Below are 27657 nucleotides of genomic sequence, written 5' to 3'. Positions count from 1 at the left end.
TTGGATGGTTGGCCTTTTGGACTTTTTGCATTCAGGCTACCTCTTTGCATGTAGTCTTGTATTCCTTATCATATATTATATATATATATATATGATAAAACATATTTACTTAGTGTTCTCTATCACTGTATTTTCTTTTATCTCCTTCAGGCATTATTAAAACCGGTTATTTTTTTCTTTCTTGCTGTCCATGTCCCTTGCTAAAATATTAGCTCCATGATGGCACAGAACTTACTTGCTTTTGAATCCCCTGGCAAATACCTGGCACATTATTGGTGCTCAACAAATACTTGTCAAAAAAGAAAAAAACTAACTCTGGAATAAGAGAGGGAGTTCACCCAGTCCCAGAATAAAGACACGGGTACCTTTAGCATACACAGGGTCTGGGTAGATGTCTACTTCTGTGAGGGTAGGTGAGTAAATGGAAAGTTACCATGGGAAACCTGTGCACAGGCCCTACAGAATGACAAAGTAGGGGGTAAAGAAAGACTCACAAAAACCTCTTTGGCATTCTCAAAAGGTTCAAGTCATGATCTCTAGGAGAGCTGAAATGAAAAGATAGCCAGCCGGCACAGGGGAGTGATGAAAGGAAAGGCTTTTGGTGGGGGCACGATGAGAGAGCATCTTCATTAGTGGTACTGAAGAGAGGCTGACATTGTGCAAGCGTGTCCAGTGACATGACAGAAAAAACCCGTGAGATGCTTTGCCAGGATGCAGCGCAAAGGAAGACAAGTGGAAACAAAAGGATAGAAGATGATAGGCATGGAGGACAAGATTTTAACAAAAGACTTAGAGATTTTCTTCAGGGAAAAAATTGGAGCAGAGGCAATGTTCAAAGATACAATTGATGAAAAGTTTTCTGAGCCTAGAAGGTCTCGCTTTATAGATGAAAAGTGTGAAGTTCTGGGTAATATAAATGAAATGAGAGTCACCCCTGTTGTGTCTTGGTAACTTAGTTCAATTAAAAGGAAAAGGACATATTGTAAAAGTGTCCAAGCAGAAAGATAGATAATATATAATATGGAACAAAAGCTAGACTGACTTAGGTTTCCTCTCAGTAACGAGAAGACTATGGAGTTTTGAAATCATTTTATACTCACAGTTCTCTTTCATATGTGGAGGCAACAACAAAAAAAGACATTTTCAAATACAAAAACACTTATAAAATGTACCACACGTACTCTTTAAAAATTTTCTTGGTAAGGTCAACTCAGACTAATGTTTGAATCAAAAGTGAGAAGGTATTGGAAGTAATGAGGCATCAGGAAATCCAAATCATCGTCGTAAATTGGGTTACCAAAACTGAGGGCAGATGTTTACTGTAGAAAAATCTACAGGAATACAGATCTGTAACTTCAGATTATGTTAACATCTCAAAGAGGTAGAGTCAAGAGCATATAAGAGATCTTAAATAAATAATTGTTTTGCCTCAGGAAGATTTAAAAGATAAAAGCTCCTGGTGAGAGCGATATTTCCTACTCCATTGCCTTCATTTATTGTCAGCATGCTGTTGACTCACCACATGTGTGTATCTATTGAGAAAAGTCCCTGGAGTTCTGCACACGGGCCAGATGGATAGCTCTGTTGGGATGGTTCACTTGTACCTCCATCTCAGTGTGTTTAAGATGGAACACCTTGTCTCTACTCAAACCCACTCTGTGGTCCCAGGCATTTCACTAAAATGTCAGCCTTGTCCTCCAGTTACCTGGGCCTAGTTTTAGAGTGAGCACGTATTCCAGTTTTTCATTAGTGTCCCCTTTCATTCTCAAAGGTATATTCACTTGGCTAATAAATTTCAGGATTAACCCTGGTCATCTTTGTCTCTTTTCATTCTGGTTTCTAAATGTATCACAGTTTTGTCCACTTCTCCTTATCTTCAGTGCAAGTACCCTACTTGAGGTTGTTACTGTCTCCCCCCTGGATGATGGTGACACCCTAGTAACAGGTGTCTCTCCCTCCAACATTTGTTGGAGGAATTAAAAAAGGTTACCTATATGAACTCAGTAGTATAGAATCTATTATTTCATAGGCCTATAACAGACACTAGCAATGATTTTCCAATTTCTATGGTCAAAACTTTTCTTTTCTCCATTGCCCTAAGGATAAATTCACAGACTCTTGAGCTTGAATTATGTCTCTGCATTTTGATGTCTTTTGCGTCAACTTTCACGTCACCTCAGCCTGCACTGTCTGCTTCAGCCCTTCACCTATCAGTTCTCTTGACATACTGTGTTCTCTTACTTCTAGACTGTTGCTGCCGAAAAACAAAACAAAACAAAACCTCTTCCCACCACATCCTCAGTCATATACACACATGCATGGGCATGTGCACACACACACACACACACACACACACACAATTCTTGATTATCTTTTCAGGACTCAGTTTAGGTATTACATTCCTGGAACCTTTTTCTCATACTCTTGAATCAGACTAGGTGTCACCCTTTTTTTTTTTTTTAGGTGTCACTCTTATATGCTCCCATGTAACTATGTGTTTAACCATTATTGTCCCACTTAGCACATACATAATATTCTGCTGAAAAAACTTACTATAAATCCCATGAAGGCATAGGTTGGATTTTGCTCATCATCCTAACATGACACATAGCAAACTTTCTGGAAAGTAATCTGATACATGCCAGGCAATGCACTGGAAGAAATCTATTTTGAAGAAGTAATCCTATATAGAGATGAAGAGAAACTGTAGGCAAAATATGTCTCTCAGCTTTATCATCTGAACAATACTTTAAATGTTTAAAATGCTTAAATGAGGGGCCTGGGTGGCTCAGTTGGTTAAGCAGCCGACTTTGGCTCAGGTCATGATCTCGCGGTTCGTGAGTTCAAGCCCCACGTTGGGCTCTCTGCTGACAGCTCAGAGCCTGGAGCCTGCTTCAGATTCTGTGTCTCCTTTTCTCCCTCTGTCCATCCCCTGCTCATGCTCTGTCTCTCTGTCTCTCAAAAATAAATATAAAAAAAATTAAAATGCTTAAATGTTCATCAACAGTAACCAGGAGGAAGGGAATTAGTCAAATACTCTAATGTTCACAAAATCCTATATAAAGTTAAAAATAATGCCTACATTAACTTACAGCTATTTGATAAAGAGAGCATAGATTTGGTAAATTCTGAGGTTTGAGCTTAAGTTTTTATGAAATCTGCCTTTCAAGTTCCATGGAGAAAATGAAGATAACTTGCTTGAATTGAAGAAGTTACAAATGGTTGAATGAAATAAGGAAGAAGTGCTTGGTATGGTGGAGGTGTTTGCTGAATTGGTAACTAAAAGTTGAGGTAGAGAAGCTAGCAATTATGAGAAGTTGTGGGTAGTATTTGATAGGCAGTTAAGGACAGATTTAGAACTAAGCAACCCTCTAAGGAAAAGCATCTCTGTAATGATCGATCTTTATGGGAAAATTTTTGTGTTAAGAGAATCATCTTGCATTCAGTGTTATCTTCTTTTAAGATTAATATGAGTTTTTGGTACTTCAGTATCATTTCTTGTGGGTATAGTTTCACTTCAGATTGCATTCAACTGCATATAACAAAAACCTTACTACACTGGCTTCACAAAAAAGCAGTTTATTTTTTTTAAGTATGAGTTTCAAAGTAGGCAATTCAAGACTTGTGATATGTTCCATTAGGTCATTAAAGGACCAGGCAGGCCCTTTTTACATTTCAGGCCTGCCTTAGCCTGTGGTGGTGGTTCTCTTGGTCTCAGGGTTGTGCCTGCTTCTCTGGATGTTGCATTGTGTTCCAGCTGGGGGGGGGGGGGGGAGGCGAGGGGAGGAGCAAAGGATGAAAGTTATGCCACTCGAGTCTGCTGACTTTTATTAAATTGAGGATATAATAATTTTCTGGGAAGCTCCACTTACTGAATTCTAGTTACATTTCACTGGCCAGAACTGTGTTATGTGGCCATCTCAAGTATGGAGAATCAAGGGCTTTTTTTTAAAGCTAAGATTATTGTCATCCTGAGTAAAATCAAGTTTCTATCAGTAAAGGAAAATATGAGAATAGCTATTGGATAGACATTTAATGTGATCTACTCATTAGGTTCGTTATCTAGACCCCAGGCCAGCTACTGTGTTTTCTGATCATTTACTCTTCCCTGCCCTCCTCAGTTCAGACTGGAGTTGTATTCTGTACACTGAATGAATCAGTCCTGGGTACTAGAAGCTTCTTGAAAATGTATTCTCAAAACTGTTCTACCTACCAGTTAGGTAGAAAAATCATACCCCACACAATTATTAAGAAACAGGTTTTCCATTTATTCCAAAACCAAAACTTAATTAGATATTACAAAATTAAGAATTGGAAGAGAGATAAAGTAAGAATGCATATGTCCTTTTGGGATTAGGGGTGTTGAAAACAACAACACAGTATTCTTAAATGTTCACAGTTTCTCAGTGACCTACCATGTTAAAATATACTTCTTCCTTAATTCAGAGAGTTATTTGATGACAGATTTATTTTGTATTCCTGCCTTGTGTAACACTGTGGGATGTGTTCGTGTTTTCCTTTTCCTTTTCATTTCTTGTTGGCTTTTGTTTGGTTTTGGGTTTGGAGTTTTTTCTGGTTTTTTGTTTTTTTGGATCGGAACCTACACAGGTAGGATGTCTTCTTTAAGTAGTCTGTGACCTGGAGTGCTGTATAGCCTACCTCTAAATAAAATCCTCAGTCCTTTACCTGATATCTTTGTGAATTCAGAACTTTTTAAATATTAGCAACTTAGGGGCACCTGGGTGGATCATTTGGCATCATCCAACCTCAGCTCAGGTCATAATCTCGCAGTCCGTGGGCTCGAGCCCCATATCAGGCTCTGTGCTGACAGCTCAGAGCCTGGAGCCTGCTTCGGATTCTATCTCCCTCTTTCTCTCTGCCCCTCCCCCACTCACTCTCTGTCTCTCAAAAATGAATATTTTTAAAAAATTTTATTAAATGTTAGGAACTTAATATGCAGATATGGCATATTGTATAAGCAATATTTTGGTCTGGGACAGACCAAATAACTTAAAATTTCTGAATATTAAGATCAAGTGGAATAAATAATTATATGTGGCTCATGTCAGTTCAGGTTTTGCCACCAAATGAATTTTGAAAAACTTGACTTTCAGAGTGTTTTAGATTTTACAGATAGAGATTGTAGATTACACAGTAATGGTTTAGAGGAATTATGAAATAATTAGTTTAAAATAATTAGCAAATTGCCTAATAAAGACACAGTACAGCAGAAAGCGCCAGAACTCTTCTGACTGGCATCAGATTGTTATTAGCATCGTGCTTGAGTGCCTCACCTTTTCCTCTTTGTCCTGCTTCCCATCCCTTCGAAAAACTGAAAAATGTTTTTCTCTCAAGAACTTTTTGCAAGTCAGGTAGTGCTGATTCTTCGCTCACTGTATCACATTCCGTAAGCACAGAGTTATTTAAGTGTTGACTTTTCTTCTTTGTGAGAGTCCTTGCCTTGACTCTACTTGTCTACTAGTGTTCTAGCTTCCTACTATGCTTTAGGCTTCATCGTTATCCGAATTAAAAAAGAAATTCTTAATCCTTTCTTGCACCTCCTGAAATAATACTTTTTACACATCTTGCATTAGGGAGTTAAAAGTTTATAATAGACAACTTTAAATAATGTAACTGTGTAGTAATTATATACATTTTTCCTGTCATTTAGAAGTGTGAAGAAAATGTTCTATCAGTAGCCTGCTATCATTCTCACGTAGTGATTTCTAAATGATTTACAATATGGATGGAGTTTGTCTCCTTATTGCTTTCAGGGCATGGCATCTTAAATCATTCTTTTCATCAATTTTATGTGAATTTGAAAAGGAATCTTTCTTCCCAGGCTGTTATAATTAGTCTACTGTGATTTTGTACCTAGGTACAAAATTATTTTAGATTTTATTAGCTCTAGATTTTATCTGTGGAAGTGGTTGAACAGACTGCATTTGAAATGATAGTTTTAAGTTTTATTTCTTGAAAAGCAATGGCAAAGTAGTTATGTGTTCAGTGAACACCTGCTAAATTGCCTGGTTAGTCTGTTTTTTAATTGCCTTTTTATTGTTTATACTTTAAATCAAACTTTCTTAACTAGCTGTGTGGTTCTAGTTTATTGTCAGATTATTATACAGTGAATTAAGTTTATACAAGGTGTTTTAGTTGTGTGGTTTGTCTAATGAAATTAAAGCAATTTTGTTTGTTGCTTCCAACATCTTGCAATTATGCCATCAGAGATCATAATCAGGAAAGTGCAGAAGATGGAGAGGAAAAATGTGTTCTATACATGTTGGATTATGATGAGATATTTTGTTACCTTACAATGTAAAGGCAGAGTTAGCATGGGAACTACCACCCAAAATCTAGGAAAGATTATTAAAATTTCCAGTAAGGTATTTGGAAATACATGACTTTGTGGAACCTAAGAAGAATTTTGGAAAGGAGATGAAATGGTGCCAAAGAAAAGCTGGCATTAGTTTTGATGTAACTGCTGGATAATGCAAATTTTGAACGATTCTGTTTTGTTACTGCTGTAGTGGCAAAGTTTTTCCCCTGTTGGAGTTACAAAATGCACTGTAGAAGTGATAAAGTAAATTAAATATCTGGAATATGAGTGATTTTTAAAAGTGACTTGTATTGGGGTGGGGGAACTGATAATTATTGAGAGAGAGTCCTTAGTTGTTTTTTTCTAGTTTCTTGCACATTTAGTCCTCTCTTCACTCTCTTTTTTCCTCTCTGTGTCCATCATGTCTTTTGCAATTGCTAAGATACAGCTAATTAAAGCAGTTCACAGGAAAGACTGAAGTAATATGGCATATTTCAAAGTCTTCTGTTCTTCTGAACCAGATTTTTTTTCCTTCTAAATGCAGATTAATAAAGCGTGCACTACAAGAGGAACAAGGAAAAGGATTTTAGTGAAGGTATCCTGATCCTGAAAAAGTCAGGAAGGGCTTCAAGCCCATCTTGGACTTCAGAACACTTCACAACTTTGTGGTAAAAGAAAAATTTTAAATAGAGCCTTTGGACTTATTTATTTCATCCTTATTTGGAGAGCAGCATTATTTTATTTTATTTTATTTTACTTTAGGCAAGAAATTGTATGTGTAATTAGGCTACTTTTCAAAGTAATACATACCTGGGTTTTAGGTTTTTTTGTAGGTACTTAATATATACTCAAAATATTATAGGTAGTTGGATGGCTTGTGTGTTTTTCTTCACAACCTGTTCTTTATCCCTTGTGACACTGTTTGCCTTCACTGTGAGTGATGTTTTTTCTAGTGTTTTTGTATTTTCAGTTGGCTTATTGGATTGTAGAGTAGAATGTCTTTTCCAGGACCAGTATTGTGTCTAAAAGTGTTTTGGAAACAAAAGTGGCTTGTGATTTGTTCTTTTCATATTTTTATGTCTTATATGGTAGGTACTAGCACCAATAAAAAGTTGTTGTTGTACTTTTTTCTTTTCACCTACAAACCTCACACAAGATGGATTTCATTTGTTGACATGACATACACAGTGAATATAGAGGTATTTACCTTGTCTATCTTTAGTAACAAAACAACTTTATTTTTACTGCATTAACTTTTAAAGCCTTTTTATTCGTGAAAATCAGCCTGTTTATGTACTGTGTGTTCCTCTAAAGTTACAGCGTTACAGTTATTGGAGAAATGAAATTTTCTCCCAGTAGATGAAAATTACATTTTGATTGAACATCATTCCTTATGCAGTCACCCATAAATATAATGTCTTATGCTGTCTTTTCAGAAAATGACTACAGATGTGATTTCTGAAATGACAAGAAAATAGAACATCTTAATGTTTTAGGTAAAACAGATGGTATTTTTGTTTTAGGCAAAACTCTTCTCAGAGTGAAAGCAGCTTAATTGGCGACAAGACTCTTAGGGTCAGCCAAATTATGTACATACAGTTCTTATATCTGTTTCTTATTGCTTTAGTATCAAAGGTTGGTTTAGAATAGTTGGAAAGGAGTACTTATCCTTCTTGCTGTTTTTCAGTTATGCACTAGAAATAGTTGTAAGATTATTTTAGGCCTGTTTAAAAGTAATAAATTGCATGTTGATTTTACTTCGGTTATATTTTGGTTTTTAGCAGTGTTGTTCCCATTCCTGAAATATGTAGTTGTACTTTTGAAAGTTAACACTTCAATTTATAATACTGAGTTGTAACTGTAAGTAGTATTTACAGGGATAATTTCTCATAACATTTATGATACTCACTCTTTTGTTTCCACACCATTGAGCTTTGGGCACATCTCATGGTCAGATGCCTAGAAAGAACACAGTATTATGAATGGTCTGGACTGAGAGTCAGGGGCTTATTCTAGTCCCACCTCTGTCGCTAACTAGTGTCATTTCTTTGAAACTTTTAATTCCAGTCGCTACATGTGTTGGGTGATTCCTAGAGTTACACCCAGCTAACATTGGGTTTCTTGTCTGATTTTTTTTTTTTTTTTTAAACAAAAATCCGGGGCATCCGGGTGGCTCAGTCAGTTGAGCGTCTGACTTCGGGCGCAGGTCATGATCTCACAGCTCGTGAGTTCGAGCCCTGTGTCAGGTTCTGTGCTGGCAGCTCAGAGCCTGGAGCCTCCTTCATATTCTGTGTGTGTCTCTCTCTCTGCCCTTCTCCCACTCGCAGTCTCTCTCTCAAAAATAAATAAAAGCATTAAAAAATAAATAAAAATCCTATATAAAGCATTCATTTGGGTAAACACCATGAGAAGAAGTTTCTGGTTAGAAAACTCAACTCTGGAAATTAAGCACATTTGTCCAATTAACAGGGACATAGGAAACTTTCCAGAATATCCCCACTATTGCAAGTTGGAGACTTATTATGGCAGTTGCCTTCGTACCACCTCTTAGAAAAAGTGCCAACTGAAGGAACAGCTCATATTGTCACTGTAGCAGCTCAGGAAGGTAGCCTCCATTTCCCCTCAAAGAAACCCCTTTAAACCACAGTTCTGCCATTGGAGGCGGTTCTTAGGTGTAGACTTCTCACTAGGGTGGATACAGAGCTCTGATGAAGCAGCATTCCGAGAGCCTTGGGGACACGGACTCTGCGAGGACTCCGAGTGCTACAGATGACGCAGCTGTATTTCTAGCACATACACCTTGTGCGTCTTGCCCACTGGAGAGAAACAGGACCACGTTCTGCAGTCAGCGGGGGCTGGATTGTTTGAGTGTTAATCCTAGCTCTGTTACTTAAGTGGCTATGTGCCCATGAGCAGGAGAGTACCAAACCACTCCTACACATCTGTAAAATAAGCCCGATTCTAGGACTTGATAAGTTAGTTGTGAAACTGAAAGGAGTTAATTCAAGTAAAGCACATACTGAGTGTGAGGCAGTGTTCTAAAGGCAAATTAAGTGCAGCTGTTGGTGTTATCACTGTTGTTATCATTACCATTAAATCTGAGAAACCTTCCACCACCTGCCAAGTCAAATTTACTTCAAGTTAAAAATAGCAAAACTATTTCTTTAAGGTACAGTGCTATTTTTGAATTACTGCTTTGTCGATTAGTATCACAGACAAGCATAATTCTCAAAGTAATCATTTTCTACGATACAGCTTTCTAGAATATTCGCTTAACAATCTCACATACTTTTCATCAAAACTAAGAACTTTTGTTAGTAATATTTTGTGGAATTCTTGTATTTGAGATAGAAGAGATTCTCAGAAGTTAAGTACTTAGTAGATACTAGCAATTTTAGGTCCTGATGTCATATTGTTTCTTGAAAGACTGCTTCACATTTGGATTTGATCACTTATGCAGTGCACTTGTGCACTTTGCTTTTGAATCCTGTCCTTGGGCAGATGACTCTTCATAGGACAATAGATTCAGAGTATATTTTGCCCATGAATTTTAGGTAAGTTATTTCTCCTAAATATAGGAAAAAATAGTGGAATCATCATGTGTTAGGAAGATCAGGTAACATTTATACACTATTGTATTCAAGTATAATCTTTGTTATGGAGAAAAAGAGTGTTCTGTTCCTTAGTGTTCAGTTTTTTTGCCTATTAGATGAGACTGTACTTGTTACCTAATCAACTGGAACCTATCAGAAAACATCAATTTTTTATTTTTCCTCTTACAAATATAAATTCTATTATCTGGTAATTGAACAGAAGAACTGTTATTATATAGTTTCTAGAGAAATTTTTATGGGGAAACAGTTAAATATTTGTCTAAGAAGGCCTCATTTATAAGAAAAGAAAGGTTTTTAAACTGGGAGGCCTTGGAACTTACATGAAGAATCGTGTACATGTGTGCATTTCTCCAGCGGGTGGTGTCTGTTTAAGGTGTTCAAAGATTGGAAAATAAATAGAATTTTTAAAAAGCTAGGAATAACCTCCTCAGTCTCTGCAAGGGACTGTCAGTCGTTTGCTTTTCACAAAGTACGGGTTTGGGGTTTTCCTTATTTGCTTTCTCAGTAGTGTTTGCTGTGGCCGCCTGTGCTAGGACAGTGGGGCTTGGCCACCTGAGGCCTGGCGGCCAGTGGATGAGGGTGTGGGAGCACATCCTCTGTGGCAGAGAGGCTCAGACCACTGGATACACTTCATCACAGTCTTTTCCTTGGGCCCACTTCTAAAGACCCCAAGTTCTTCTCATTGCCCTTCGCCCATCCCTACCCCCACCCTCCTTTCCAGCCCTCAAGATTTTCTTTAATGTGCTTGGTGGTACAAAGTCTCAGTCCTTGTGAAACCAGAGTTTAGCCTTCATTTTCAAGAGGAATAGTGTGACCTGGTGTTAGTTTCCTGTTATGCTGTAACAAATTACTGCAAACGTAGTCTCTTAAAAAAAAACGCTCAGTTACTGTCTTACCTACAGTGTGGGAGATCAGAAGTCCAAAGTCCATTTCACAGGCCTGAGAGGTGTTGGCGGAGCTGGTTCCTTTTGGAGGCTCTAAGGAGAGGATGTTTCCTTGCCTTGTTCATCTTCTGAAGGCCACCTGCGTTCCCTGGCCGGTGAATCCTTCTACACATATTCCAGCCTCTTCCCGCTTCGGTTGTCATGTGGCCTTCTTCTCAATTGGACCTTCCTGTATCTCTCTGACAGGGACCCTTGTGATTATATAGGGCTCAGTTGGCTAATTCAGGAAATCTCACCATCCCAGGGTGTTTAATTGAATCGCACCTGCAAAGTATTTGCCATATAAGTAATTCATAGATTCTGAGGATTAGGAAGTTGGACATCTTAGGGGATGTCTACCTACCATACTATTGAAACCTAATTTTTGTATTTCCATTGAATAAGTGGATTCTGAGTTTGGGATAATTAATTTCAGAGCAGCAAGATAAATCTGTGTAGATGTATCTCAGGCACCTCAAATTCAAGAAGTCTGAACCTGGATTTATCACCTTCACCTTAAAACCTCCTCCCACTATCCAAGTGGTAGTTGAGTTCTTGGTTAATGGTATCACCGCATCTGTCTCACCCTAACTGGAAACGAGAAATTGTGGAAGACTGTTTTCCTGGTTTTACTCAGCCTTCTCCAAGGAATCCAAAAAATTTTTCCGGTACATTAGACTACCTGTTTCTCAGATTCGTTCTTTTTGTATTTCTACTACTTTTGTAACTTAGGTTTTCACATTTCCTACCTGGGCTGTTATAGCTACTTGCATGGTCTTCCTGCTTTTAATCTTCACTCTTAAATTTTTCCTCTACCTACCAACCAGAAGTATCTATTCAAAATGAATCTGACCATGTTAAACCTTCTCATCACTCCCTATAACATATAACTGGGTCTGTGTGCCTTATAATGATTTAAAGATACCCACTCCTCACTGTGATTTGGTGATTTAGTGATTTAGTTCCCTTTCTAGCTCATATATTGATATTTTAGAGGTTCACTTTACTGTAGATTTTAGTGGTATTGGATTGCTTGTATGTCATGGAAATAACATCCTTTTTCTTGTATCTGTGCTTTTATTCTTACAGTTGTTGTCCCTAGGATGTGTTTCCCTACTTTTCCTTTACCTGGCTATCTCCCCCTTGGCCCACGTTTAAAAAGTTGCTTGTTTACGTTGTTGTTGTATTTTTATGATTACTTTAAAAATACATACTTTATGCAGAATAGGATTTTATATCCAAAGTATTAAGAAGTAGTTGCAGAGTATTCACTAATGATACCAGAATCTAGAGGAAGTACCTTGTTAATAATGTATTTTATTTTTTTTGCTGAATGTACTCTGTTGTTAAATGTATCTGTGGAATTTGTAATTTCAAATATTTCTCCTTTTAGAATTTCATTCAGTTTAATTTTGATGTATTCAGTTTCTGTGGTGAAATTGTTTACCTTTTCATCTCTTTATTCTTATTTTCCTCTTTCTTTGGACACTTTAATCGGTATTTTAAAGTCTTTTCAGTTAACTCCATTATCTGCATCATGTGTGGCTCTAATTCTTTTTGTCTTTTTCTCCATGGTGTTTAATCATGTGGCTGTCTTTTGGGATGTGTCAAAGTTTTATATTAAGTGGTAGACATTGTGTATGAAATTTACATAGGCTGCAGAAAATATCTTCTAGAAAGCATTCAGTCATCCTCCAATCAAGCACTATGGTAAACTGAGGCTAATTCATATCTTAGTCGTCTAGCTCTCCAAGTTTTCAACTACTAGTCTAGTATATTCTGTAGGCACTACTCCCTGGTAGGTTCTAAAATGTCATGAGATGTCTCTGCTTTACTTTTCATAAGCTTTCTGTTTAGGTTGTAAGCCTCCCTTTCTGTGTAGCACCCCAATGTTTGTCACATGAACCAACGAGAAAACACAATGTACACTTGAAACCTCCTAAGCTCCCACTAAATGCATTTTGGCCTCTCTTTTCCCACTGTGATCGCCCTCCAGGCTTTTCATGAAACTTAACCTTTCCCAGTGCTGAGAATTGGCATGTCCCAGGGTAAAAATGGCTAGAGAAGAAAGCTCACTTCTCTGAAGTTCTTTTCTCTCCTCAGCAGTTCACTGTTGCCTCCAAGCAGATGATTACTATATTTATCTGGGGTTTCTAGTTGGCCCATAGAATTGAGAGCTCTTGTGTGTTAGCTACTCCATCTCTCCTAGAAGCTGAAGCAGCATTTATATTTCACCTTCAATTTGATCGTTGTAAAATCTTCACTTTTTCTACGTGGGTGTTTATGTTGCTATTGATTTGTAAAAGCACTTTACAAATTTCCCAAATTTGATTTTCCTTTTATTTTTTTATTCCTTAATCTTATTTTTAAGATAGAAAATGTTTAAGCTTTTGTTATCAAATATGCTACCCTTTCACTTTGCCTTTTTTTTTTTTTTTTTTTTTACTGTTACAGAGATCTCTGTGCCACAAATGGTATTTTTTTTCCTACTAATCTTGTATTGTTTACATTTCTACATTTTTTAAATCTAGAATCAGTGCTGGCATATTACTTTGGTGTGTCTGTTTAACCATTTTGTCTTGCCTATCTGTTATTATAGATACATTATAGAATTATCTTCCCCTCTTTTTCCCAACAAGAGAATTTCAGTGGAATTTTAGTTAGCAGTGTGTAAGATTCATGAATTAATTTGGGGGAAATTTTTTTTAGCAGTTTTTTAGTTTTCCCTCCTAAAAATATAAATATCTCCGTGTATTCATTTTTATGTCTCAGTAAAGTTTTATCATTTTCTGTACATGCAGTCATTTTGTATAAAATTAATTTCCTATTTTGTATACTCCTGATTAATTCTTAATCATCCTGCCACCTTCTTGTGTGTGTCACAGGGTGCTCTGTGCGTACGCTTGTCTTATTACCTACCCTGTTACATTGAACTTAACAGTTTCTTTTTCTATTTTTTTAATACAATTCATTATCAGATAGGCTAACATACAGTGTGTAAAGTGAACTCTTGGTTTTAGGGGTAAATTTACATGGTTCATCGCTTACATACAACACCCAGTGCTCATCCCAACACGTGCTCTTTTTAGTGTCCATCACCCATTTTCTATCTCTGTCTTCTCTTAGATTAGAGGTACTACCAGGACAGGGGCTATGTATTCACATTCTTAAGTTTATAACTACACATACCAAGAGATATCCTTCTGTCCTTTTCTCTTGCTTTTAAATTATCCATATGCATGCCATGTGGTTACTTGGTACATGGATGTATTGTATGCCCCTGTGCATTTATTTCCAGGGCCCCTCCCATGTCATCTGAACTCTTGTTTCAAGGTATCTGTGTTATCACATACATGGTTTTGTTAATTTCTGTCATTTAGATTTTTATATGCTTTACACAGACAAGCATTCAAGGCAGCTCAGTGACCGGGGTTAATTAAAACATTCACTCCACCATCCATTGTGATTCATGTACCAGAGTCCCTGGTCAGGACTCCAGGAGGATCTTATAAGGAAGTGGAGAGATTTAATTGCTGTTGAGATGGCACTTTGTTCCAGGTCTGAGCTATGTGATTTTCTAAACATTTTATCATTTAACCCTAATAAGAGTCTTGTCTACTGATTTTATAGATGAGGATATTAAGCCTTGGAGAAATGAAATAACTTGCTCAGGCCTCTCAAATTATAAGTGCTCTGGTGGGGTTTTCAGCCTGAATTTATTTCATTCCAGAACCCAGGAATCATAGAACTATGTAATTTTTGAAGAACTGACATGTCTCAAAAAGGATCCTTTTGTTTTTAATATCTTGACCCGCTCCCCCTCCCACCCCGTGGCTAATATGGGAAGCGTTGTGTTTTAAACCTAGAAAACTAGGTGGACTGTATCAAAAAGACTTCAAGTGTAGAAATTAAAATTTCTATACACATAAATCTATATATTTTCACAATCAGAAAATTATAGAAGTTCACTACTTTTCTTTAGATTACGCTCCACTAATGGGGCTACTTAGAGAAGATGAATATATTCTTACTTGAAATGAATTTTTTACTGTGCTGTCATTGATTAAGAATCAGACTGAACTTTAGTCTTCTTTATTCTTTACTTTCTCTGTAATCTTGGATCTGTCATTTCCCCTGCATTTGGAAAGAGGTTAATTATATAACTTGTCAACGTTAAAATCATTTTTTTGTGAAATTGAAGTAATAGAAATGAAAATAATCTGATAAAACCCTAATGCCCCACACTAGTAGGCTTCTTTTATAAATGATACGTTCACCTAGTGGGATTTTTGTGCATAACTCATTTATCAACTATTTATTGAATGTTATTCTGTGTCAGGTACTACACTAGGCACATGAAGTTACAGTGATTGTTCGTATAACCTAGTGTTTGCTTAATTGGTTTTAAACTGCATTTAAAGGAGACCTGCAAATACTTCTCATTTTTATCTCCCTTACCTGGCCATAAATATACGTAATGCTTTTTAAATGTTTTCCTTGAATATTGTTTTGTTTACCTCATGTAGTGAGGTTATAAGATTAGCTCCTTAGTGTTCCTTAGTGCATTGCAAGATTTTTTTCTGTTCCAGTGTTCCAGTTTATAAATTTTCTTTCACAAATATACTGAAATATAAATAGCTCTTTGTTCATCTTGAACTTTCTGAAGAGAGACGCTCTGTGGGGATCTGGCCATCAGTGAGAAGAGAAAGTTCTTCACATAGGAATTTGGAGCTAAGGGAATCTCCACATTGAAACCTCAGTTGTCAAAAATGTGCTTATAAACTTGACCTGTGAGTAAAATGGTTGAGAAGATGGCTAGGGAGGTAAGGCCAGGTTTTGAGCCTTGTGGCACTTTTCACTGGGTCGCTGTTGGCAAAATACTTAGCTTCAGTGACTCAGTTTCCTACCTTTCCAGTGGGAAGGATGAAAGGCTGTGTCTTACAGGTTGCCCATACAGGCCTGAGGGCTAGGCCTCGTATGTAGGAAGCAGTCTAAACAGTAGTTCCAAGGTCACTCTGACCAAGAGACATACTTCTTCCACTCTGCCTTTCATCCATTGCTAGAAGGAAGCCCAGGTGGTCCTAATCATCGTGGGCACTGATTAGACTTGCCTTAAAGAGGGGACTTGGATTGCTGCAGTTGTCTTTCTTAACATGAAATGAATCATTTCTACAAAAGGGGCGAAGGAGTTCTAAATATACTCCTCCTCGGTAGAGTCTTCAAGGACAGAACCATGTTTAGAGTGGAATTCTAATTCTCCCATAAAATGATTCCTGGTTTGACATGAGCATGCAGATGTCCTTCATTTTTCTTCTTTCCTTTTTTGTCTCAAAGTAGATCATAATCTGTCATGTAATTTGGTTGACAGCATATAAATGCTTTGTCTGCTTTGTCGTCATGAGGTGAGAGGTTGTTCCTTTTATGTAGAGAATTGAGATACTTGCTGTAGCCCCAAGTTAGGGGGGTTTAGTGTCCTAGTGAGAACTAGGAGGCTGGATGGGACTTGATGACAGATGATTGAAAGTCAATGTAAATGTGGGGACAACTGGGAAAGAAAAGTTCTGAGCTTCCTGTACAGTTACTTCCAAGATGAAATAGAAATTAACTATCCTGATTTTTAGGATATAAATATTACTCTTTTCTTTTGTTACTGTGGATCAAGTATTACTAATTTTCAATAACTGAGTTTGACATTTAGGATATTGAAACCTGTTGGTTTTATTCACAACTGATGGGTTTAAATAGATTCATATTTAGGGAGGTTGGCAGTGTAACAAATGTTTGACTACCAAATATGATAATGAAAATGAATATTTAGTGACCTGTGGGTGACTCAGTTGGTTAAGTGTGCAACTCTTGATTTTGGCTCAGGTCATGATCTCATGGTTCCGTGAGTTCAAGCCCCATGTAGGGCTCTGTGTGAACAACATGGAGCCTGCTTGGGATCCTCTCTATATCCCCCTCTCTCTGCACCCAGCCCACTGATGTTCATGCTCTCTTTCTCAGAATAAATAAACTTTAAAAAAAGTTAAAAAAAAGAAAATAAATATTTAGTTAAGTTTTGATTGTGTACTTATTTCAAAAGGAAATATAATTAACATGTGATTATACTTCTCTGTACTCCACTTAAAATGTATGTAGTTAGGAGTTTGAGTGTGTATGTCAGGTAAGTTTGTGCTGTTATACACTTGAAAAACATGGTGTTAATCTCTAATTATAGTAAAAAATTATTTTCTTAGTGCACCATTATACTTGTATACTCTACACATTTAGTTTTTGAATAGATTCCTGGCATGATAATCATATAATCATTCAATACAGTAGAAACATCATTATGGTCAAATACTAATTAGCTACTAAAACAAAACAAAACAGATCTTAGTTCATAGCTTATTATAAAAATCTATGTAATATGTACAAAACCAAATGTGTGGTGAAAATTATTATTTGCTTTAAATGTGAATCATTTTCCCCCCTATGGGCAATGGGAAGGAATCAGTGTTCTGGATGCTTATTACCTAATTTATTGCTTGGACACATGTTACAGTTTATTATTCAAAGCCTTAATGACCATCTCTGTGTAGTGGAGCATCCAAAGAACTTGCCAGTAGGAATTCTAGGTTCAGAACCTGGATGTGCTCCAGGGCTTCAACAAAATTGGGAAACTGGCCTGAATCTTCAGACCGTATCTTAGGGTTCTTCACATACTACCTCTAAGCCTCTGGGAGCATAGGGTTCAGCAGTGAATCACTCATTTCCAGGATGATGGTTTGAACATCTTTGGTGCTGAGGTTGGGTGATTCTCAACTGTTTTACTTCCCCCTTGCACCTTAGGAATATAGTATTGTCTTGTGGTAACAATGAATCATAGCAGTTGTGATTCTCTAGATGGATTTGTGATGGAACAAGTCTGGTGACTTGTAAGCAAGCTCTAGTAGAAGGGAGCAAGAGGGTACAAATAGGTTGGCAGATCACTCAGGTAAGTCTGTTAAGCATACCTCTCAAGAGGGCATTGCCCTCATTATCCTTTAGAATTGCTTCTGTGGATAATAGGATTCTACCTAGTACCTCTAAGCTTCAGTATCCTTTGTAAATACGTTTTTGACTACATGGCTTTAGTCACTCTTCTCTCATACACATTTGGTATCTCCATGAACATAAGTGATGTAAATTAGCTTGCGTGATCCTGATACACACTATAAGTGCCATTCTTATTGCTGTATTGTCACTTTGGGCATCTCAGAATATTATTTCTATCATAAGTGCTTCCCCTCATAAACCATTTATAAGTCAAACATGTTCTAGCTTTTATGCTCCATGGTCTTTCTTTTTTTGTGTGTTTTCCTGTTGCCCTTCACTTGAGTTTTGACCACTTTGGGCATTAATTTTATTTCTTAAGTGATTGGCAATGCAGTTGAAATAACACAGGGCACATGTAGAATAAAATAGCACTACGATGCTTTCTGATGCACTAAGTACTACACAAGACTAGTTTGTTTCTACCATCTCTGACGTAGCTACCATGAGTCAGGGGGAGATGGGGTTGCTACATGACTATTCAGTTCTGTGTTCCTGCAGTTATAGAATTGCATAGGAAACCAAAATATTTCAGATCATGAAAATACTAATAAATCAGAGAGTTATATTATTCATGCATCCTCTCTTGAAATACCTCTTGATTTATTTGAATATAATGGGATTCAAATTGATTATAAAATAAAATCATAAATCTTTCAAAGGCTGTGTATCTCATGCCTGTGATATGATGGTATAGAATGTTTCTGCACACAGGCAAAGCCATGAAACAATGGGGATCTTCCAGACTTACACAGCTGAGAAAATCAAGGATGCTAGATACTCCAACTAAGAATTCTTTCAGTATCAAAGAGATGAGAGAGGACTTTAGGAAAAGATGAAGTCCTTGGATATTTTCTACAAATGTAGTTTTGTTTAAAGCCACCCTGTAAAAATCAAATGTTACATGAAGGATGTCATAATGTGTTAATATAAAATATTCTTGGAAGAAGTCTGTCAGAAACCCCAGTTGATTCGTTTTTTGTTCATTCTAAGAAATTGCAAATATTACCTAACCTTACCTTAATAGTTTGTATTGTCCTTTTTCTAGCTAGTCCCAATCAAACCATTTTTTAGCACTGTTAAAAAATTTTAGTCCCTATTTTAAGTGGTCTCACTTTAGTTGATCTTTTCTCCAGAACTAATGCTCTTGAATAATAAGGCCCTCCAATATAAATATATATATATATGTGAATTAATGTGAATCTGCATGGATAGCTATACATTTTTGCTGTGTTTTAGTGGTCTAACAGGAATGTCAGAACTTTAATTTAAATTAATTGTGACTAAAATACCAGTAGGCAGTATATGGGGTTTTTTACTCAGTGAGATTAGGCAGGGATCAGGATATTAGATGTGTCAAGCTGATTATTTTAGAAAGACTAATAAAACCATGTTGTATAGGGGCGCCTGGGTGGCTTAGTCGGTTAAGCGTCCGACTTTCGCTTAGGTCATGATCTCGCGGTTGGTGGGTTCGAGCCCCGCGTTGGGCTCTGTGCTGACTGCCAGCTCAGAGCCTGGAGCCTGCTTCAGATTCTGTGTCTCCCTCCCTCTCTCTGCCACTTTCCTGCTCACACTGCCTTTCTCTCTCTCTCTCTCTCTCTCTCTCTCTCCTAGAAATAAATAAAAATATTAAAAAAAAAAACAAAACGTGTTGTATATAGGTCATTTTCTGGGCCATGGAAATAACTTTATTATAGTTCTGTTAATGTCTTACATATGTATAGCATTTTATTCTTAGAAAGTGAATCATTATTTCATTACCCTTTGTACTGTGTTATTTGTGATGAAACTGCGTATTCTCCAGAAATTTTGCCAGAATGTTTCTTGTAAGTCTTCTCCACGTGTTTGACTTTGTGACTGTGTATGAGCTGAATCCTAACCCATAGTGTGAAAGAAGTAAAAATATTTTTAAGACCTAAGAAGTGAAACAGCTGTTTTTGCAGGTACCTGGTGGTCTGTAATCCGTCAGAACAAGACCGAATCTCAGTGATCTCTGTCTACGTGAGTTCCCCCACAGCACAAGTGTCTTCTGCTTCAGGAAAGCCAGTGGAAATTCAAATAAGTGCAGTTTGGGATACAGCAAATACTATTTCACAGACAACCTATGAGGTATGTTTTTTGCCATGGAACTTGTATGCATGCCCATCTTGAGCTGTCAAATCAATGTGTGTGAAGTGGTGAAAGTTGTAAATACCAGAGGATTTAACTGGCCACTTAAATGACACTGAAGGAAGATAGATCCTAGAGTGCCTGGGTGGCTCAGTTAGTTAAGCATCTGACTCTTGATTTCGGCTCAGGTCATGATCTCACAGTTAATGAGATCGAACTCATGTTAGCTCTCTGCTGACAGTGAGAAGCCTGCTTGGGATTCTCTCACTCCCTTTCTCTCTCTTCCTCTCCCCTGCTCATGTTCTCTCTGTCTCTCTCTCTCTCTCCCAAAATAAGTAAACTTTAAAAATAAATAAATAAAGGATGGGACACCTGGGTGGTTCAGTTCGTTAGGCGTCTGACTTTGGCTCAGGTTGTGATCTCGAGTTCATGAGTTCAAGCCCTGCGTCAGGCTCTATGCTGACGGTTCAGAGCCTCGAGCCTGCTTCAGATTCTCTGTCTGCCCCTCCCCCGCTCATTCTTTGTCTCTCAAAAGTAAATAAACAGTAAAAAAAAAAAAATTTAAATAAATAAATAAAGGAAAATAAATCCTATGTTTCCTGTAATACTGATATCTTTGTTAGTGTGTATACTGTATGTTATTATTCGTATATGTTATTAGCATGTACATTGCATATCTCTAAATATCGTAACTTTTTCTTGAAGTAATGAAGTAATCATTACTCATAAAATTTTGAATTTTTTTTGTTTAGCTCAATTTAATAACAGTATGCATATGGAAATTAAGATAAATAACCATTTATCTCAGAAAAGCACACTTCTGGCTTTTCCTTGCAAAGGTAACACAACACACCATGAAAGAAAGACTCCTCAAGATATAGGAAGGTGCTTTTTACTGAAATATAACAATGGAAAATTGGGACCCCAGTGATAGATGTTTTTGGAGAAAATTTCTTAAAGTAATATTAACCTCAACTTTTCACTAGAAAAGTTCAGTCTGGAAGTGCAGTTTAAAGCGTGCATTTCTGAAGACACCACCATCAGCTAGGAACTCTAAATGAGAATTACTTTGCTTGTTAAGAGCCATTGCTGACTGCTTTCATAAATTCATAATCCTTTAGGTAAAAAGGAAAAATCTAAAAGAAGTTTTGGTCAGATGTTATAGGAAGCACCCTGTCTAGAAAATGGCAAGAAGCTCCTGGAAGGTCTTATCTTACAATGTGTGCTTCCTTTATGCTTTGTGCATTGTCTGCTAGACCCCCGGGCATTTGATGGCTGCTGTTAACATGCTTAATATTTATAGTATTGTGTTTACCGCTTTTATTTTTAATGTACTTGAGTATCATAGTATTATAAAAAGATTCCTGATAATTAGGAAAAATCATTGTTCACAGTAAGCTCTTACCTTAATGGAGAATTTTGTCCTCTGAGCATCCATTAAGAGCGCTGTAGGACAATTGAGGATGCTCGTATAATTTCATATATTGAATGAAAGCATTAATGCCTTTGATAATTCTACGACTGTGAAGTTATTATAGAATAGTCTTAGATGCTTTTTAAAATATTGTCGTTTTTTTTGTTTTTACTAGACATAACAAATGCTTTTCTTTCAGATTGCATTTCTTAAAAAAATCCCTCCTCTGTCTTTTAAAGATCTCTTTTCTAGCACGGATACCACCATTGGGAATGAAAGTGTATACAGTTGTGGAATCAGCAAATTCAGATCCCCATTTAGCTGAGTATGTTCTATATAATGGTAACATCAAAGATAAAGGAATTTTCAACATGAAGAATGTGAAAAGTGCTGAGGAAGACATAACTCTAGAGAACTCCTTTCTTAAACTTAAGTTTGGTCCATCTGGGCTTATGGAGGTATGTTCTGAATAGTATTCAAATTCATGGAAGGCTTATCACTTTTATTACAGTATGTGCAGACTGGGTATGCAAAGGGAGAAAAGTCAACCCAAATCCTCTTGGGAGAGAGGATAGAGGAGCAATATATATCTTATTTTTGTGGTCCACTGTGACCACTTGCTCCTAACGGGTGTGGTCTGTGGGTGGTACTGCTCCGTGAACTGTTTGTTACTGGTCCACAAGATAAGTACAGAAGCTGTAACTGTTTAGAAATGTTTGTGGAAACTTTGAAAGCACCATGGAACAGTAAATTTATGCCTATTGAATCTAATAATAAAAAATGCAACTGTATATTTGGTATGTCACTTTAAATGTAATTTTTGTAGTTCGCTTTTATTGTACCTCACAAAAATAGTGGTCCATGCATATTGGAGATAAAAAAAATAAACCTGCTCCTTTGTGCAGAAAGTTTGAGAAGCAGTGGTCCAGATCTCTTTATTTTGTTATCTCTTTCTGCTTTGAGGAAGAGAGTTCTGACTTTTTGTGTCTATTGTGAAAGTTTTAAATTCTGAGTATACAACATAAAAGTATACGTTTAAGTATAAAATTTTGGGTGTTTCTCCAAGAATTGTAATACCAGAGGCTATTAGCATTTTTCAGTCTATCCTGAAGTCATTTTGTTTTCTTTTTAATCAATATACACATGGAACCAGATGCAGCATCATTTCTATCTTCACAATGAGTTGTCTTTAAACATTTTTTTGTCCTTAGGAAATGATAAATAAAGATGATGGTAAGCGCCATGAAGTAAAAGTGCAATTTTCATGGTATGGAACCACCAGTAAAAAGGACAAAAGTGGTGCCTACCTCTTCTTACCTGATGGGGAAGCCAAGGTAAGTGCCAAAGAGCTGAGCAGTGAACAAGCATTAATTGAAAGAGTAATGAAGAAAAAACTAAGTGCATCTCAGTATCTTGTCATCTGTTAGGAATAGATGAGTTGGTTCCACTGTTATATTTCCTTGTTGACATTTGGCAATTTGTAGTAGAAAGTTAGGTACACAAATAATTTTGCAGGGTTGGAATCCATGAAGATGCTTCAATGAACAGTTGCTTTCCATGCAAAGAAGGTACGTTTGATTTAGGGCTCAAGTGCTCTTGTAGTGTTATATACATAAGTGGCACGGTATATATACATAGACAAATGATCTAGCCATACGGAAAAAATAAATTGCTCCTGGCCATTTTTCTCTTTAACTTCTAGCACTTTAAAAAACAAAAACAAAAGAATTTCCTCTACCCTTGACTATAAAGGTAGTATATGAAAATTTTGGCACATTTTTGAAAATGCAAAAACTGAAGAAAACAAAATCTGCCAACTATTCTCAACATGCAAACCAGTACCAACATTTTGATGTGTTTTTTTTATTGTCTTATTATGCATATCCCTTTGTCCCCCATTTTCAAGTGTTGTCTTATTACATATACGTAGATTTCATGGTCCCAGTCTGGCAGTATGTTCTTTGAAAACACAATTTTAATATATACTGTTGTGATTAAAAACTTAGAGCTATAAGATGATTAAGGTCTGAGGGTGTAGTGTCCAACATGGTCAGTGTAGCTCATAATATTGTATTGTAATATGCTGAGAGTAGAACTTAAATGTTCTTACACGTACAAAGTGTGTGTGTGTGTGTGTGTGTGTGTGTGTGTGCATGTATCTGTATATATACATGACAAAAAGGAATTTCCTATTGTTACATATGTATATTTTCTCAAAGTACTTCACTACTGTGGCATTGTGATAAGCTTTCTTTGTAACATTCTTTTTATGCAGTATTGGTTATTTCCTGAGAATAACTTTCTGGAAGAGTCATTTTGTGTCAGTGGATGAGGCCTTTAAGGCTTGTACTTAATACTATAAGTACAAAGTACTCATCTATCCTCTACAAAGATTGCATAAATATTCACTCTAAACAGCGTTTTTGAGAGTTACTCTAACATACCACTCCAAGCACTGAGAATCAGCCATATTAAAAGCTTTATGTACAGTAATGGATAAAAAATATTTTACTAATGAGATTTTGTGATTATTAAGAAGGCTGAACTTTGTTTATATATTTATTTCTCTCTCATATCTCTTTTATGAGTTAACTATGGAAGTTTTTTCTACATACCATTTTCCTACTGGTATGACTTGAGGATCTGTAAGCATTCTTTTTTTTTTTTTAAGTTTACTTGTTTATTTTGAGAGAAAGTGGGGGAGGGACAGAGAGAGAGGCAGAGAGAGAATCCCAAGCAGGCTCCATCCAGTTGGTGCAGACCCCAATGTGGGGCTTGAACTCACGAACCATGAGATCACGATGTGAGCCAAGAACAAGAGTTAGACACTTAACTGACTGAGCTACCCAGGTGCCCCTGTAAGCATTCTTTATATATGATAAAAGTTAATCGTTTTTTCTACTTATTGCAAAATTTTCCATCAATGTGTCATTTAATTATTTTATGTTGTTGTTATAGTAGGTTTTAATTTTGGGGTAGTCCTGTATTTTTTTTCCTTACAGCATCTTTTTTTTTTTCTTTTTTTTTAGCTTTTCTACTTACACAGGTTTTCTCCACTTGAGATTCTCCATATTTTCTTGCCTAGCGACCAGTCTCCTACAAATGTTACTTTTCTTCTAGAATTTATTTATTTTTTTGTTCTTATTTTTGTTTTACAGTTAAGAAGAGCCTGCTAACCAGCATCAAATAATAGATTTAAAAAAAATTTTTAATGTTTATTTATTTTTGAGAGAGACAGAGAATGAGCATGGGAAGGGCAGAGACAGAGGGGGAGACACAGAATCCAAAGCAGGCTCCAGGCTCTCAGGTGTCAGCACAGAGCCTGACCCTGGGTTTGAACTCCCAATCCATAATATTATGACCTGAGCTGAAGTCAGACGCTCAACCGACTGAGCCACCCAGGTGCCCCTCAGATAATAGATTTTGAAGGATAGCATTGGCAACCCAAAGGATTCTAGTTTTTGTTGTCGTTTGTTTTGAATTTTTTAAATCAGTAAGGATTTAAAGGTAAATGGCTCATAGTAGCCATTCAGGGATGGGCAGTGGAGCCTAAGTAGAAGCTGTGTCAGCGTGTTCTCTTGATAGCCTTTGTCATTGGACGGGAATTTTGTTTTTGATTGACTGTTCTTATGCTTACAAAAGGAAAGTAGCTGTACTTATAGAACATTATGCCTGGACAGTAGTGGCTATTTAAAATTATTTTATGTTTAGATAGCTCTAATGTTAAATAAAAAGACCAAGGGAATTATCGTATGTTTGCAAAGAGAAAATATAAGAACACCAGGGAAGGAGATAGCAGGGTGCATCAGAAAATGGTAGGAGCCCAGAAATCCCCTTGCCAGGTTACCTCTTCTTCCATTACTTTCTAGGTAGACGGCAAAATTAGATCCAAGAACTTTGTGAACCCTAAAGCACTGTGTTAATTTCCAGCTATTTTTCTGTAGCCAGGCAAGTACATTTGGAAGAAGGTTGCACAGCTCTGAAGATCTGATGCTGCTTAGGTAGCTCACATTGCAAACCTGACTCTTCATGACCTTTCTGAGCTTGTACAGCCTGTAGTGTTCCAAGAAATAAGAATTTTTCATAAATACTTTCCGTTCCTTTATCACCAAAGTTACTTGTTTTATTCCCAGTTTTTCTTGACACTAGATTCTAAATAATGAAAACTAAACCAGTAGTTGCCATAGTTTTTTCAAGTTTGTAAATTTGCACTATATTCCACTAGTTCTTCCTAGTGAAAGGCCAGTCTGTTCTATAGAGTAGAAAACCTAACCGTGATTACATGGTGTTTCTGAATCCTGCTTTCTGTTTGCTTAGATGACTCCCTGTGGTCATCCTTGCCACCTGCCCTGACCCCAGAACATTAGGGGGCCATGGTTCTAATAAATGTTTGCCTGGGAAAATGTCAGTGCTGTAGAATGAGTGGTATTTCTTATAAATCACCTATGGACTGTATAGGAGGATTTTAATTAGAAATTTTTATAGCTGGGAGGCATGTCTGTAGATCATCTAGGCCAGTCAGATTGTAAACATATTTATTCTATTTTCAGTACTTTCTGTCTAATGAAAAACCTTATAGTCCATTTTTATAGCATGTGCATATTCTGATACCTCGTAAGGTTTGGTTTTCACTTGAAATTGCAAATTATCAGGTGTTAAGTATTTGCCATCTTGGAAAAGTTAAAAGCCAAAATTTTTTCTTAAAAATGTCATTTCCTCCTCAGCCTTATGTTTATACAACACTACCCTTTGTCAGAGTGCAACATGGAAGGTTTTATTCGGATGTGACTTGCGTTTTTGAACGTGTTACCCATAGAGTCCGACTGTACAACATACAGGGTAAGGAAACCAAGAAGCACAATTGTGAAGCATATGTATACTGGTTCTTGAGTTTTTGTTTGTCGTCTTAATAAATTAGCAAGTGGTTTTTGAAGATGATATGATCTTTCTAAATTTGCCGTCGTTCTCATTGTGTGATTTCAAAACATAATGCTTCCCTTTGATCATCAAAAATGGTTAATCATATAACTCTCTGCATCTACATGTTCTTTTTTTCTGTGTATCTTCTCTTTTCCTGTCATAATATTTGTCTGAGTCATGAGTTCATTAATTGGAAACTTTATTTCTAAGATCTAAAAACAGTGTTGTTTTTATTTTATTTCATTTTGCAAAATGGAATATACCAAATATGGCTTTCAGTTAGTGAATCTCTGACTGCCTTTGACACACACACACACCCAACATATGGCCTGCCTTAAATATGGAAGGTATTCCAATAGCATGTATTATCAGTATTTAACTTTCTTTTAAGAAAAACGTTCATTACTAGTTCTTTTTGTTCACAACTCTTTAGCTGGTAGAGTATAAAATCAAGCAGTTGTTTATTGCTTTTAGGACAGTACTGAATAGCATCTTTATCAACCAGGTGATAGTAAGTGGGCTTCTAATCCTTTTAGGAACTTAATCATGAGCATTGGCACTGATCCTTCCCTAGGATTTGGGTGGAGCTGTGGTTCCCAGATAGTCTCAGTAAAATTTGCACATTTATGTTGGTTGACGTTGAATTCACCAGTTTTAGTATGGAGTACTTTTCCAACCACAAATTTAATCCTAATAACCAGACCAGTAACCATGGTATCAATTGTCTTAGAAAAAGAACCTCATGAAAATGCTACTTTAGGTCTTTCTTTGCTATTAGCTCTGCTGAAAAAGTTAGAAAAGGAAATATTGTTTTCCTGAATCTTTTTTTTAAATGTTTACTTATCTTTTTTTTTTTTTTTTTTTTGAGAAAGAGAACGTGTGCCAGGGGAGGGGCAGACAGAGAGAGGGAGACACACAATCTGAAACAGGCTCCAGGCTCTGAGCTGTCAGCCCAGAGCCCAGCGCAGGACTCAAATTCACAAACAGTGAGATCATGACCGGAACAGAAGTCAGATGCTTAACCAACTGAGTTGCTCTCCCTGAGTCTTTATACCAGCAAATAAATAGTAAAGCATTTTAAAACTAATGATAAAATATATGGACAGGAACTGTTTACTTTTCAGGTAATGTGGAGAAACAAAGGGGACTTTAGAGAATGTTCACTTTGCTACCTATAAGGAAGTACGTATTTCTTTTTTTTTTTTTAATGTTTTATTTCTTTTTTTTTTTTTTTTTACAAATAGTTTATTGTCAAATTAGTTTCCACATAACACTCAGTGC

The 27657-nt window shown here is 36.7% G+C and overlaps 1 protein-coding gene across 1 annotated transcript in view; it reads left to right on the top strand.

Annotated features, from left to right (window-relative positions):
• Positions 1 to 27657, top strand: part of MAN2A1 (mannosidase alpha class 2A member 1) — a 172827-nt gene that overhangs the window by 101426 nt on the left and 43744 nt on the right. The window contains exons 13-16 of the mRNA XM_039220332.1: positions 19877 to 20042; positions 21696 to 21914; positions 22668 to 22790; positions 26181 to 26295. Of these exons, the coding sequence (XP_039076263.1) occupies positions 19877 to 20042; positions 21696 to 21914; positions 22668 to 22790; positions 26181 to 26295 (623 nt within the window). The remainder of the gene's footprint in view (positions 1 to 19876; positions 20043 to 21695; positions 21915 to 22667; positions 22791 to 26180; positions 26296 to 27657) is intronic.

This window comes from Hyaena hyaena, unplaced genomic scaffold, assembly GCF_003009895.1.
Source record: "Hyaena hyaena isolate Hyena2069 unplaced genomic scaffold, ASM300989v1 scaffold_877, whole genome shotgun sequence".
NCBI classification, from domain to species: domain Eukaryota; kingdom Metazoa; phylum Chordata; class Mammalia; order Carnivora; family Hyaenidae; genus Hyaena; species Hyaena hyaena.
Note: the sequence above shows the minus strand (reverse complement) of the source record. Positions and strands in the feature narration are given on the sequence as shown.